The following is a 14,295-nucleotide window of genomic DNA, read 5'->3' on the forward strand; positions in this document are numbered from 1 at the left end:
GGACCACGAGCACCAGGAGGAGGACCAGCATCAGTGGATGATCAGGACCAGCATCAGGACCAGATCTTCTTCTTCTTCTTCTTCTTCACCATCATCAGTTGTTCTCGCGCGTGCTCACGTCAAGGACGAGAAGGTTCTCGTCGAGGCTCCTCGTGACGTCACGCCACATCTCCATGCATCACCCCGCGACTCATGGCGCGCGCGCTCGCTCCCCTCGACGTGCGTTGATGTAGCGGCGCACGTGCACGAGATCAGGTCGGTCGACGGTTGGATTCCCGCGCGCCGCTGCCTTTGATGTGCCGCCCGCGGCGCCTCTGATCCTTTGTCTGCTCACGCGCGCGCTTGTGTCTCCACAGGAACCTTATCTGTCGTCGCGCGCGGGATCTGAGCACGTGACGAACATTTGGATTTTACGTCAACACCTGGATCTATGAGCGGGAAAGTGGCGAAGCCTCGAGAAGACAAGGATGCTGCCCAGGGTGAGTCACACCTGCGTGATACACCTGTCACAGGTGCATGAGACCTGACCCGGGACTGACCCGGGACTGACCCGGGACTGACCCGGGACCGGAACCACCTCCTGCATGAGAGTCTCTGACACACACTAACGTCTCCATTTAGAGCATGAATGTGTGTGTGTTGAGGGTGAAGAGGTCACGTGATCAGACGTGGACGAAGACAACACTTTACACACAGAGACACACACTTTAAACACACACTCACAGACACACACACACACTCACTCACAGAGACACACACTCTTCACAGACACTCACTCACAGACACACACTCTTCACAGACACACACACACACACACACACACTCACAGAGACACACACTCTTCACATACACACACACACACACACACACACACTCACAGAGACACACACTCTTCACAGACACACACTCTTCACAGACACAGACACACACACACACACACACACACACACACACACACACACACACACACACACACACACACACTCACAGAGACACACACTCTTCACAGACACACACACACACACTCACAGAGACACACACTCACACACACACACACACACACACACACTCACACACACACACACACACTTTACACACACACACACACACTCACAGAGACACACACTCACACACACACACACACACACACACACACACACACACACACACTCACAGAGACACACACACACACACACACACACACACACTCACAGAGACACACACACACACACACACACACTTTACACACACACACGTACAGAGACACACACACACACTCACAGAGACACACGCACACTCACTCACAGAAACACACTCACAGAGACACACACACAGAGACACACACTTTAAACACTCACTCACAGACACACACTCACAGAGCCACACACACACACACACACACACACACACACACACACACACACACACACACACACACACACACACACACACACACACACACACACACACACACACACACACACACACCCCCACACACACACACACCCCCACACACACACACTCACACAGGCTTTCTTTACACCAGAGAGACTTTGCTTCGTTAAAGTCAAATAAACAACTATATGTTCAGATCATAGTTTTTCTTTCTTCACGACTGAAGATCTTTAACAGTTTATTCTAATGTTTAATGATAATTATCATTATTTTATTAACATTATTATGTTATTTATTTTTATTTTATTTTTTTTTGTGGTTTTTATTTCAGTTTTTTTCTGAGTAATAAATTGTTTGTTTTCATTATTTATGCCTTGTTGGAGAGTTTTGAATATTTAAGTGTTTTTGGGTCAATTATTGAGTATTTTTCTATCATTTTTATTCACAATATACTTTGTTCAGGAAACATGATAACGATTTTTCCGTTGAGATTTTTATGGCAGTTATTTTTCTTTTTCTCACTTATTATTGTTTTTCTGACCCATTTACTTTATATTTTCAGAGAATATATATGTATTTTTTAAGAATATATTTTTTGTTAATATTTTACGACCTTGTTTTTAGAGAAACGTTTTTTTCTTGAATTATGGAAAACAATTAAAATCCAACGAGAAACTTCAATCTCAATAATTCAAGAAAGAAAAATACTGTAATATATTTAGAAAAATATAACCCACCATAATGTAAATAAATACTGAATATAAAGAATAAATACTCTGTAAATAAAGAATAAATACTGAATATAAATAATAAATACTCTGTAAATAAAGAATAAATACTGAAAATAAACAATAAATACTCCATTGAAGTCAAACACAAACCATTGTAGTTTTTCTTCCTTCAAGACTCAAACTCTTCTTCAAAATACTTTCTAATCGTTTTAAACGTGTCCTCGATACGACAACATATTTAAAATCACTCTCAGCAGCAAATAAAACAAATATTTCTACAGCTAAAATATTATAAAAAATACAAAAATCATACAATTAAATAATCTAAATGTTTTTTTTATCAGACAGTTTGGATTTAAATATTATAAATGCACATCCATCTTGTTTCATTTGGTTTTTATTCATTATTTTCAGTCATAATATCTTGAAAACTTGATCTACTTTTTAATTAATGAAATGTCCCACACACGTGTCCTGGTTCTAAAGCACATGTGGGGACCGTGTTATTTTCTTTTACATTCATCTTATGTGGAAAGTAAACTATTTTTTTTTAATTAATAAAATAAATCTATTGCTTTAATACATATTTGCCTTTTTAAATAAAAATGATCCATAATGTTATTTAAATAAATCGAATTGTCTCATAAATATCTTCATGTTAATGCTAACGGTAGCTACAATGCTAATGTTTGTAACACAACAAAGTGACAACAATATGTTGTGTAACAGTGTTTGTGTCGATGCTGGTTTATTTACCGTCTCACGGTTCGATCCACGTCGTCAGGTTTCAGCTGCGATTCAAAGACGTTCACAGATCGATGAAGTGTTTTATTTTGACTGCAGTGTTTCAGCGACGACACAGATCTGGTGTCAGAGACTCTGACCTTCGCGAGGCTGAGAGGAACCAGAGAAACATCTTAAATTAAATTAAATTAAATTAAATTAAATTAAATTAAATTAAATTAAATTAAATTAAATTAAATTAAATTAAATTAAATCAAATCAAATCAAATCAAATCAAAGTAAATTTAAATTAAATTAAATTGCCCACCTTAAGGTACAGGTCTCTCCAATTAAATTGATTGTATTGTATTTTATTAATCTTTTATTTAATGTATTTTTATTTCTTTTTCCTCATTTTATTTTTCAATAGTGTCAATAAACATTTTCTCATTCTGTTTGATTGATCAAAGATTAAAATAATCAAACTAAAACAAAATAACACCTAATAAACTGTTGAAATGAACATACAAAAATCATTTATTTTAAATGAATGATTATAGAATTAAACATGACGTTAAATAATGCATTTTTATTTGCACACTTCTCTCCAAATATTCATTTATTTTATTAAATAATTGATCTAATTATATGTATTTCATTCATTGTGTTATATTCTTCCAACAATTGATCGCAGTTACTTAATAATAATCTAAAATAAATATAAATAATCTCTAATATTCTGCAGGATTAAACGACAGATGTCATAAACAAAGGGTGAGAGAAATCGATGTTTCATAAAACACCTGTCCGTCACCTGTCCGTCACCTGTCACTCACCTAACACTCACCTATCCGTCACCTGTCACTCACCTGTCACTCACACCTGTCCGTCACCTGTCCGTCACCTGTCACTCACACCTGTCCGTCACTTGTCCGTCACCTGTCACTCACCTGTCCGTCACCTGTCACTCACCTGTCACTCACCTGTCCGTCAAAGCAACGATGTCGACACAAACATCTCACTTGAGAAATAAGTCACATGACCTTCGACTCCTGTTTATAGCTGCTGGTGTTAAAAATAGACGTTTGTGTTTCGACGTCCTGTTAGCATAGCAACCTCACCCCAGGAGGATCATGGGAGTTTGGTTTCTGGTGAAATGACGCTCACTGGGATTCTTTGTATTCATGTTCCCTCCCTTCATTTCCAGGGTGTCCCAGGGTTGGTCCTGTTTCTGGTTCTTTTGTGGGTTCTTGTATCCAAACATGCTTCGTCTCTCAGTCTCTGATCCAGGATTGAAAGATAAAATGACATTTGAGTATTTTTCAAAGTATTTTTTAGCAAAAAATAATTTGAAAAAAGGCCTTTTTTAACCTAATTGCAAATTTTACTATAATTTTTTTTTTCTTTGAGAAAAGCACTTTAAGTATCATGGATGAAATATAATTTTCCTTTTATTAGAATTGATCTCATGAAGTTGTTAGAGAAAAAAAACATTGTTCAGGAACTGCTAATGAAATGTTTGAGTATTTGTCCGAGTACTGTCGAATCTTGAATCGATACCAAGAGAATAATCTTTGTTTCTCTTTATGACGTTATAAATATAACAAGTCTTTACTAGGAGTGTGTTTGTAAAGAGCATGTTGATGATATATTGTGATAGTGTAGTAACAAGTATTTAATGTATGTGTAGTATTGTCTAGTACTTGACTCTGGTGTTGTGATAGTGTAGTAACAAGTATTTAATGTATGTGTAGTATTGTCTAGTACTTGACTCTGGTGTTGTGATAGTGTAGTAACAAGTATTTAATGTATGTGTAGTATTGTCTAGTACTTGACTCTGGTGTTGTGATAGTGTAGTAACAAGTATATATGTGTAGTATTGTCCAGTACTTGACTCTGGTGTTGTGATAGTGTAGTAACAAGTATATATGTGTAGTATTATCCAGTACTTGACTCTGGTGTTGGGATAGTGTAGTAACAAGTATATATGTGTAGTATTGTCCAGTACTTGACTCTGGTGTTATGATAGTGTAGTAACAAGTATATATGTGTAGTATTGTCCAGTACTTTACTCTGGTCTTGTGATAGTGTAGTAACAAGTATATATGTGTAGTATTGTCCAGTACTTGACTCTAGGGTGTTGTGATAGTGTAGTAACAAGTATATATGTGTAGTATTGTCCAGTACTTGACTCTGGTGTTGTGATAGTGTAGTAACAAGTATATATGTGTAGTATTGTCCAGTACTTGACTCTAGGGTGTTGTGATAGTGTAGTAACAAGTATATATGTGTAGTATTGTCCAGTACTTGACTCTAGGGTGTTGTGATAGTGTAGTAACAAGTATATATGTGTAGTATTGTCCAGTACTTGACTCTGGTGTTGTGATAGTGTAGTAACAAGTATATATGTGTAGTATTGTCCAGTACTTGACTCTGGTGTTGTAGTATTTACAGACCACATGACTGTAGACGAAGTCGTAACTACTTTCATTTGTTTTTAAACCAAAATATGTCCAAACATCAGCTTTTAAAGCTGCTGGACTCACTGTATCCTCTCGTCCTCAGTCATCATTCTACCTATAGCTGCTAAGGACATAACGACTCCTGACATCTTTAGGCGGGAAGATTAATTGCAAAACAAAATGAACAAATGTTCTGAATATTTTCATGTTCATTTTAAATTCAACGTTGAATTATTTTTATATATTCATTGAAATATCATCATTTAAGGAAAAGTGATAAAACAAAATATGATTATGATATTTTCTTTCAGTCAGTACTTTTCATTTCTTGAAGTTAAACTAGTAGAAAAAACATGAATCTGAGGCAGAAGGTCATAAACTTCCATGATTGTCGTAGTGAACCTTGAGATTTAGTATCCAAATATTATATATATATATATATATATATATATATATATATATATATATAATATTTTGGTTTGGATAAAACATTTATTTTAACCTTTAAAATCCAATCATATCAAACTGACATAATAGATTCTTATATTGACTTTTGAAAGGTTACACATTAAAATATTGAATAATTGGAAAATAATAAACTATGTGTAAAACAAATGTTCATCCCTTAAAAAAACAATAACATTTTGATTAATTAAAAAAAAAAGAAATTCAACTTTTCAATATATACAAGTGATTTCACTTGATTTTTCAATAAATACAATATAGTAATAATATATATGTATATAATAAGTCAATACAGTGAATATTGTGATTTACTTTCTTACAGTGTTGCTTTTAAAGAAGTTTTATCAAATATTGTAAAAGTCATTATTTTGGGAGAATTCTGGTCGTGTCACCATCAGTGTGGAGGACGTGTCTCGTCATCTCTCTGCACCTCCAGTGACTCACTGTTCGCTCGTCAATCTAACACTTGCTGACACCAGAGACAACCTCACGCAACCGACGACGAAGCTGCGCCTGACATTCAAATATCATATAAATATCAAATATATAAAAGTATCCTTCAGTGTCGGCTTGCAGAAAAATATCTTCATTTTATATTAAAACATGTTTTCACTTCATGAACATGTTTATAAAAACTACTTAAGGTTCTTCAAAAATACTAAGTTAAATGACGTCAAGACCATGAATTTTAAAATATAAAAATAAATACATATTTATAAATTGATGATCAAGTAAAAGGAAAAATACTTTGATATTCATGTTCAGGGTTTCAACACAGGCCCCAGAACATGCATGTGTTTACGACATCTTTTGTAGCTTTTCCACCTTTTTATTTATGAAGCAGCAGAAAATGATAAATATAATAATGAGTAACAAATAGTAAAATACACAGAGAATAATATATAAAGACAATAAGAAACTAGTAAAACTACAACAAGACTCTAGAATTAAAGGATAAACTAATACAATTAAAATATATAAAACACAAGGACCAGTGAGATCAAATCAAAGGAAAGATAAGATGTGCTTCAACATCTTATCTTTCCTTTGATCAGAACCCAGACATGAAAGGCAGCTCTTCCCTCTGGCTCAGCTCTGCCCTCTGGCTCAGCTCTTCCCTCTGGCTCAGCTCTGCCCTCTGGCTCAGCTCTGCCCTCTGGCTCAGCTCTTCCCCAGTGAAGTGACCTCGTGTTACTCGGAGTAAACTTCCTCTCACTCGTGTTTCCTGGACTCAGACACTGATGTGATGGAAGTGTCGCCTCAGACGTGTCAGGAACGTTCAGGACGAGGTCGCGATGCTTCGTGTTCTGGTCGTGACTCGACTGAAGCGCCGCGAGGTGGATGTGACACTTCCTGACTTGATGTTGACGTGTTTTCACTCCATCTTCACAAACTGTCATTTGAGCGAGTTATGAGTGAGTGACGAGAATAACACGATTATTTATAGAGCTTTCAGAACATAGTTTTTCTACGGAATAATTTCTACTCAATTCAATATGTAAATGTTGGTGTAATAGAGTCACCAGACCAAACCAACAGATCTACTGGATCAAACTTAAATATGGTTCTAAACAGAGTGAGATTTTCATTTCAATAATTGGAAAATAAATGTGTTAAATTCTAAATCTATTAATTCATAGTCTTTTTAATTCAATATATGTAACACTTTACAAAGACACTGTTTCTTTAAGTGATACCACAGATAAAAATATCTCTCAAACTATCATAGGAACCGAGGACTGAAGTTTCAAACAATTCAAAATATTGTAATATATATGTTATTTTACGTTGTTGCACATGATCCATTAAACCTTGTCTTTACACGTTTTTATTTTTTATTGAAAAAACACTTTTATCTATTTTATTTAATATTTTATTTTTATTTAATACCATGTAGATTTGACAAACAAAACTGATATATTTAAAATTCTAGAAAATTCTATTCTACAAAGTATTTTTCTTGTCCACTAAAGTATTTTTCTGTGTCGTGATGTAGTTTTTCTTGATCTCATCTGTTAATATTCTTTCCTATAATGAGCTGAAGTTTATCTCAGGAAACATTTTCTAAATATTTTCTTTTTCATGTTTATATTCAACACTTCAAACATTGACGTGATTCTGACTCGACAACATCTTAACTTTGAGTCTCTTATATTTAACGTACAGTATGTGGATAAAACTTATTGATCGTTTTGAACAAAAATACTTTATCCTGTACTTCTGCGACACATGGTCGTCGTGGATCTTCATTATTCTCACTAACAAGTTTCTTCGATGACATCATAGTTTAAAAATGTCCTGAACAGACTATTCTTGTACGAGTCGACTCGTCTTCAGAGGATCTGAAAGTGTTCCATGAACGTTGGCCGGAACATCGTTGCCTCGGAGAGTCTTTGAGCTTCGAAAATACAATTAAAAATAGGTCAGTGTTTTATTTTGTGTTTGTTTATCGCGGCATGATTCTAACATTTGTTGATTCTACTTCCTCTTACTCTGGGTCGAGGGGGCAGCATCTACATCTTTGTGTCTCTACCCAGAGCTGGTGTTCACAGGTGAGGAGAGATTTGTCCTTTAGCTCAGCTCTCTTTTCTCCAACACAGATCAGTGCATCGTCAGCGTAACTGTTGACACAATATGTGGTTTGGATCGCAGTTGAACCATAGTTCAGATCAGAGTCATTTTATTTATTTGTTTTTTGAGTTCATATGTTCTCCCTGTGCTTTGTAGGATTACTCCAGGTACTCTGGTTTCTTTCCACAGTTTAAATGTTGAAAGTTTTATTGTTTTAATTTAGGTTGCATTTTTCAATTCAATAATTTCGTTTTGTTTTTCTTAAAATCTAATTAAAATTGAATATTAAAATATATATATATATATTTTACACATAGTTTGATATTCTATTAGAAGAATTCAAATATATAAAGCCAATACATGTGAATTAATTATTGTTATAAATGAATTAATATATGAAAGAATTAATAATAAGTCCAGACATGAATTTAAAATATTTTAAATACCCGAGACTTTAATCTACAACAAACTTCTTCTCAGAGCTCGTTACGACCCCAGATCGTCAGAGTGAAGTAGAAATAACAAATAACCAGAGGAAATTGGTTTAAAGAAAATAAATCTTTAATAGAACAAATTCATAATCGGATTAAACAATAACAACTCAGGCAGAAAGATGTTATTCCAAAAATAAAGATACAAAGTTGAATTCAAACAAATGGGAATAAAAACCTTAGTTTTCACTCTTGAACGAACAACTTAAACACAGGCTCACAGCCGTCAAAACTACAACAAAAGTAACAAAAACTAATCAAGGTCACACAGACTGTTAGTAATGTTAACAAGTTGACCTTCAAATGTACTTGAACAAGACAAAGTTCACTCACGAACCACCGGAATCATGAAGGTTCTCAGCCAGAGGAGGTCGACTGCTTTACACCAAACAACAGCGACTGTGACTGTTATTAACCGTTTGATTTTATCAGGTGTGTGAGCTCAGGTGCTCCAGGATTGGTGCAGGTGAGGATTGACAGGATCGTCCAATCACGGGGCAGGCAGGTGGATCTGTGGTGGGAGGAGCCAAGGAGCACAGATTCATAGAACATATGATACTGTTGACCACCAACGTCATGTTAATAATGAAGGAATTCATTTAATTCAAATTATTTTACATAGAAACTTATATAAAATTCTTATATTTGTGTCGCATTTGTGTGTTTTTTTTATTCATGGCAACATGTTTTTCATGATATTTTCCACATAAATGACACATTTTCTTCGAATGATGCAGAGATTTAACTTCATCGACACTGAAATAATGTTTTAACTTGAAAATGTCAAACAATGAAAGTGATGACATCACACCACAGTGTGTAGAGGTGTGTAGAAGTGTGTAGAAGTGTGAAGACGTGTGTAGAAGTGTGAAGACGTGTGGGTGTGTGTAGAAGTGTGTAGAAGTGTGTAGAAGTGTGTAGGCGTGTGTAGAAGTGTGTAGACATGTGGGTGTGTGTAGAAGTGTGTAGAAGTGTGTAGAAGTGTGTAGAAGTGTGAAGAGGTGTGAAGAGGTGTGTAGAAGTGTGAAGAGGTGTGTAGAAGTGTGTAGAAATGTGTAGAGGTGTGTAGAGGTGTGTAGAGGTGTGTAGAAATGTGTAGAAGTGTGTAGAAATGTGTAGAAGTGTGTAGGCGTGTGTAGAAGTGTGTAGACATGTGGGGGTGTGTAGAAGTGTGTAGAAGTGTGTAGAAGTGTGTAGAAGTGTGAAGAGGTGTGTAGAAGTGTGTAGAAGTGTGTAGAAGTGTGTAGATATGTGTAGAGGTGTGTAGAAGTGTGAAGAGGTGTGTAGAAATGTGTAGAAGTGTGAAGAGGTGTGTAGAAGTGTGTAGAAGTGTGTAGACGTGTGGGGGTGTGTAGAAGTGTGTAGAAGTGTGTAGAAGTGTGTAGAAGTGTGAAGAGGTGTGTAGAAGTGTGTAGAAGTGTGTAGACGTGTGGGGGTGTGTAGAAGTGTGTAGATATGTGTAGAAGTGTGTAGAAGTGTGTAGAAGTGTGTCACCGCGGCTTTTAAGCAAATCTCTTGGCTCTGGAAATATTCCCATCATGCTCCACTGAGATGAGTTCAGGGGTCAAACCCTCGTCCAGGTGGACAGATTATTTCTCCACGTCGATCTGGGAGCGACTCGTGATTCCTCCGCCAGAGTTGGCCGCGACAAGGGAACAAATCTGACGAGGGAACAAATCCCAGCTCCATCTGTGAGACCAGAAGACGCCGAGTCTCTTTTTTGAAGATTAAAACCTCGAGAGAACCAGAGCAGTGAAGGAAACACGACGGTTGTCGTTGCATTTTATATTTTAACTCGCAGTTTCTTTAAATAATCTTTTAGAACCAAAATATAGAAAAATGCAAAATGCAGGAAAAAAAAAACTTTGAGAAGAGTTTTTAAATTTTGAGCATCGTAACTAAAATTAAAAATAGGTCAGTGTTTTAATTTGTTTGTTTATCGCTTCATGATTTTGTTAATTTTTAATTCTATTTCCCCCTTGGTCTTATTCTGGGTCGAGGGGGCAGCAGCTAAATCTTTGTGTCTCTACCCAGTGATCGTGTTCACAGGTGAGGAGAGAGATTCACTCGTTTACTGAGTTTTACTTGTTTACTTGAATCGCTGTTGAATCGCGGTTGAATCGCGTTTGAATCGCGGTTGAATCGCGTTTGAATCGCTGTTGAATCGCGTTTGAATCGCGGTTGAATCGCGGTTGAATCGTTGTTGAATCGCTGTTGAATCGCTGTTGAATCGCGGTTGAATCGCGGTTGAATCGCGGTTGAATCGCGGTTGAATCGCGGTTGCATCGCGGTTGAATCGCGGTTGCATCGCTGTTGAATCGCGGTTGAATCGCTGTTGAATCGCGGTTGAATCGCGGTTGAATCGCGGTTGAATCGCGGTTGAATCGCTGTTGAATCGCGGTTGAATCGCTGTTGAATCGCGGTTGAATCGCGGTTGAATCGCTGTTGAATCGCGTTTGAATCGCGGTTGAATCGCGTTTGAATCGCGGTTGAATCGCGGTTGAATCGTTGTTGAATCGCTGTTGAATCGCTGTTGAATCGCGGTTGAATCGCGGTTGAATCGCGGTTGAATCGCGGTTGAATCGCGGTTGCATCGCGGTTGAATCGCGGTTGCATCGCTGTTGAATCGCGGTTGAATCGCTGTTGAATCGCGGTTGAATCGCGGTTGAATCGCGGTTGAATCGCGGTTGAATCGCTGTTGAATCGCGGTTGAATCGCTGTTGAATCGCGGTTGAATCGCGGTTGAATCGCTGTTGAATCGCGGTTGAATCGCTGTTGAATCGCTGTTGAGTCGCTGTTGAATCGCGGTTGAATCGCGGTTGAATCGCGGTTGAATCGCTGTTGAATCGCGGTTGAATCGCTGTTGAATCGCTGTTGAATCGCTGTTGAATCGCGGTTGAATCGCGGTTGAATCGCGGTTGAATCGCAGTTGAATCGCTGTTGAATCGTGGTTGAATCGCGGTTGAATCGCGGTTGAATCGCTGTTGAATCGCTGTTGAATCGCGGTTGAATCGCGGTTGAATCGCGGTTGAATCGCTGTTGAATCGCGGTTGAATCGCTGTTGAATCGCTGTTGAATCGCGGTTGAATCGCGGTTGAATCGCGGTTGAATCGCCTTTGAATCGCGGTTGAATCGCGGTTGAATCGCTGTTGAATCGCTGTTGAATCGCGGTTGAATCGCTGTTGAATCGCGGTTGAATCGCGGTTGAATCGCGGTTGAATCGCCTTTGAATCGCTGTTGAATCGCGGTTGAATCGCTGTTGAATCGCGGTTGAATCGCGGTTGAATCGCGGTTGAATCGCGGTTGAATCGCTGTTGAATCGCGGTTGAATCGCGGTTGAATCGCGGTTGAATCGCGGTTGAATCGCGGTTGAATCGCGGTTGAATCGCTGTTGAATCGCGGTTGAATCGCGGTTGAATCGCGGTTGAATCGCCTTTGAATCGCGGTTGAATCGCGGTTGAATCGCTGTTGAATCGCGGTTGAATCGCGGTTGAATCGCGGTTGAATCGCGGTTGAATCGCGGTTGAATCGCGGTTCACTTCCTGTCACAGTAAATAATCCAGTTTTTAAGACTCAAATAAAGTCCTAAAGCTCTGTGTTGCTCGTCATGAAGACGTCGATCCTGTAAACGTGTGACAGTGAAACACAAACTCTATAGCATTAATTTTTACTGTTTTTATCTGCAGGTCCTTGACTATAAAGACGACTATAATAACGTCTCCTGATGTATATAAATATATAATATATTTATCTTTTCTTCTTTTGTTGGAAGCGAAGGATTTGTTCAGAGTCCAGGGATCGAAACGAACGATTGTTCCAACAGTTGATCAAATCCACCGAGTCGTGCTGGTAATTACAGCCATAAAAAGTCAATTAACGCGACACGGCCGTGAAGTGAAGGAGAGGTTTATAGATGTGCTCGTTAATTATTAATTAATTAATGACAGTCTCCACTGACCACACGTGGACCAGCTGTCCGTCAAACTGCAGGATCCACTCGATCTGTCGCTCTGAGCTGCTGCTGCTGGACTTGATGGATTCGTTTACATTTGTTGAGACTTTGATTATAGACATTTTTTGGGGAATAATTTTGATTTTTTCTTTAATTAATGGTTGAATTAGTTTTGCAAAGTAATTAAATAAAAAAAAAAAAAACATATTAACGCGGTAGAAAATGAATGAAATTCCCATAATTTTTTAAATGAATAAGATATTTTTTACACATAGTTTCATATTCTCGTTCCAGATATTAAATAAAAATAAAAAATAATCTTAAAATAATTCAAAATAATTGTTCTTTTTAAGCGTTGAATCATAATTAAATAATCTTTGTATTGAACGTTTGAAAAAATATTATTATTTTTATAAAACAAAATGATGATTTTTTTCTTCTCACACATATTTAAATTCCAATAATTCAGATATTGTATTTTCTAAATTGGATCCAAGTTTTCAGCCAATCACACGACGCACAGACGGTCATGTGACGCATCAGTTCATCTCATCACAGCTTAACGTGAATTTAAAAGAGAGAGCGAGTGGATCTGTGCTCGTTTGGATCGGTCTGGAAAGATGGTTCTGTTATAACAACATTTCTATATTGAATTTAGATGATTTTTAAGAGGATTAAACTATTAAACCATCAAGAGTCAAGGTCATTCATTCATGGACATCATAGAGATTCACGTGGTTAATTCTATAGAAAATCAACATGTTTCAAAAATGAAACGTAATATCTTTATATGATATATTTTACAATGAAACCAGCGACGGTCTGTTGTTCAGAAGCTGAATCTCTGCTTCCCTGGAACATCTTCTGGCGTCTGGAGCTTCAAACCTGCATCAAGACATTTCCATAATGAGTGGCTGCCACGGCAACAAAGCCCCGATAAGCAGGGATGTGACGAGTGGGCGGAGGGTTGAGGAGGGTTGAGGAGGGTTGAGGGGCTTCCTGTGATGACAGTCGTCACCGGGTCTCCACGCGGAGCCACGCCATTGGTCGGAAACGGAGGCTGCAGGAGGAGGTTGTTCTCGGGGGTTCCGGGGGTTTGGAAACGAAGACGTGGTTCTTGTCGTCTGTGAACGAGAGATGACGTCGGTGTCTTCAGGTCCACGTGTTGAAACATGTCGCTCGAAGAAACAAAACACTTGATAGTTCTTCCATTTTGACTCCATCGCTCTCGCACACTTTTAGATTAGATTAGATTAGATTAGATAAGGTTTACTCCGGACACTCCCACAGTCCAAAAACATACAGAGGTTGATTGAGAACTTTGGGGAAATTGTCCGTAGTTATGAGTGTGTGTGTGAATGGTGGTCTGTCTTTGTTGGTCCTGATACAGACTGGCGTCCTGTCCAGGGTGTCCCCTGCCTCTCGCCCTATGATACTGGGATAGACTAGACTTGGTCTCCCTGCGACACACATAAAGGATAAAGCGATAGAAAATGAATGAATGA

At 37.8% G+C, this 14,295-nt stretch overlaps 1 protein-coding gene across 2 annotated transcripts in view; it reads left to right on the forward strand.

The window, feature by feature from the left end:
* The first annotated feature begins 60 nt into the window (after nt 1-60).
* The window catches only part of fgf13a (fibroblast growth factor 13a), a 153,773-nt gene continuing 139,538 nt past the window's right edge, over nt 61-14,295 (forward strand). Inside the window, exons 1-2 of one of the 2 annotated variants that reach the window (XM_087798936.1) lie at nt 61-255; nt 357-479. In XM_087798936.1, the coding sequence (XP_087655062.1) occupies nt 431-479 (49 nt within the window). In that variant the 5' untranslated portion in view covers nt 61-255; nt 357-430. Of the gene's footprint in view, nt 256-348; nt 480-14,295 lie in introns of those variants that run through there. The other variant, XM_087798937.1, reaches the window with a different exon arrangement.

Source organism: Callionymus lyra, chromosome 9, assembly GCF_982586985.1.
Source record: "Callionymus lyra chromosome 9, fCalLyr1.hap1.1, whole genome shotgun sequence".
Lineage (NCBI taxonomy): Eukaryota > Metazoa > Chordata > Actinopteri > Syngnathiformes > Callionymidae > Callionymus > Callionymus lyra.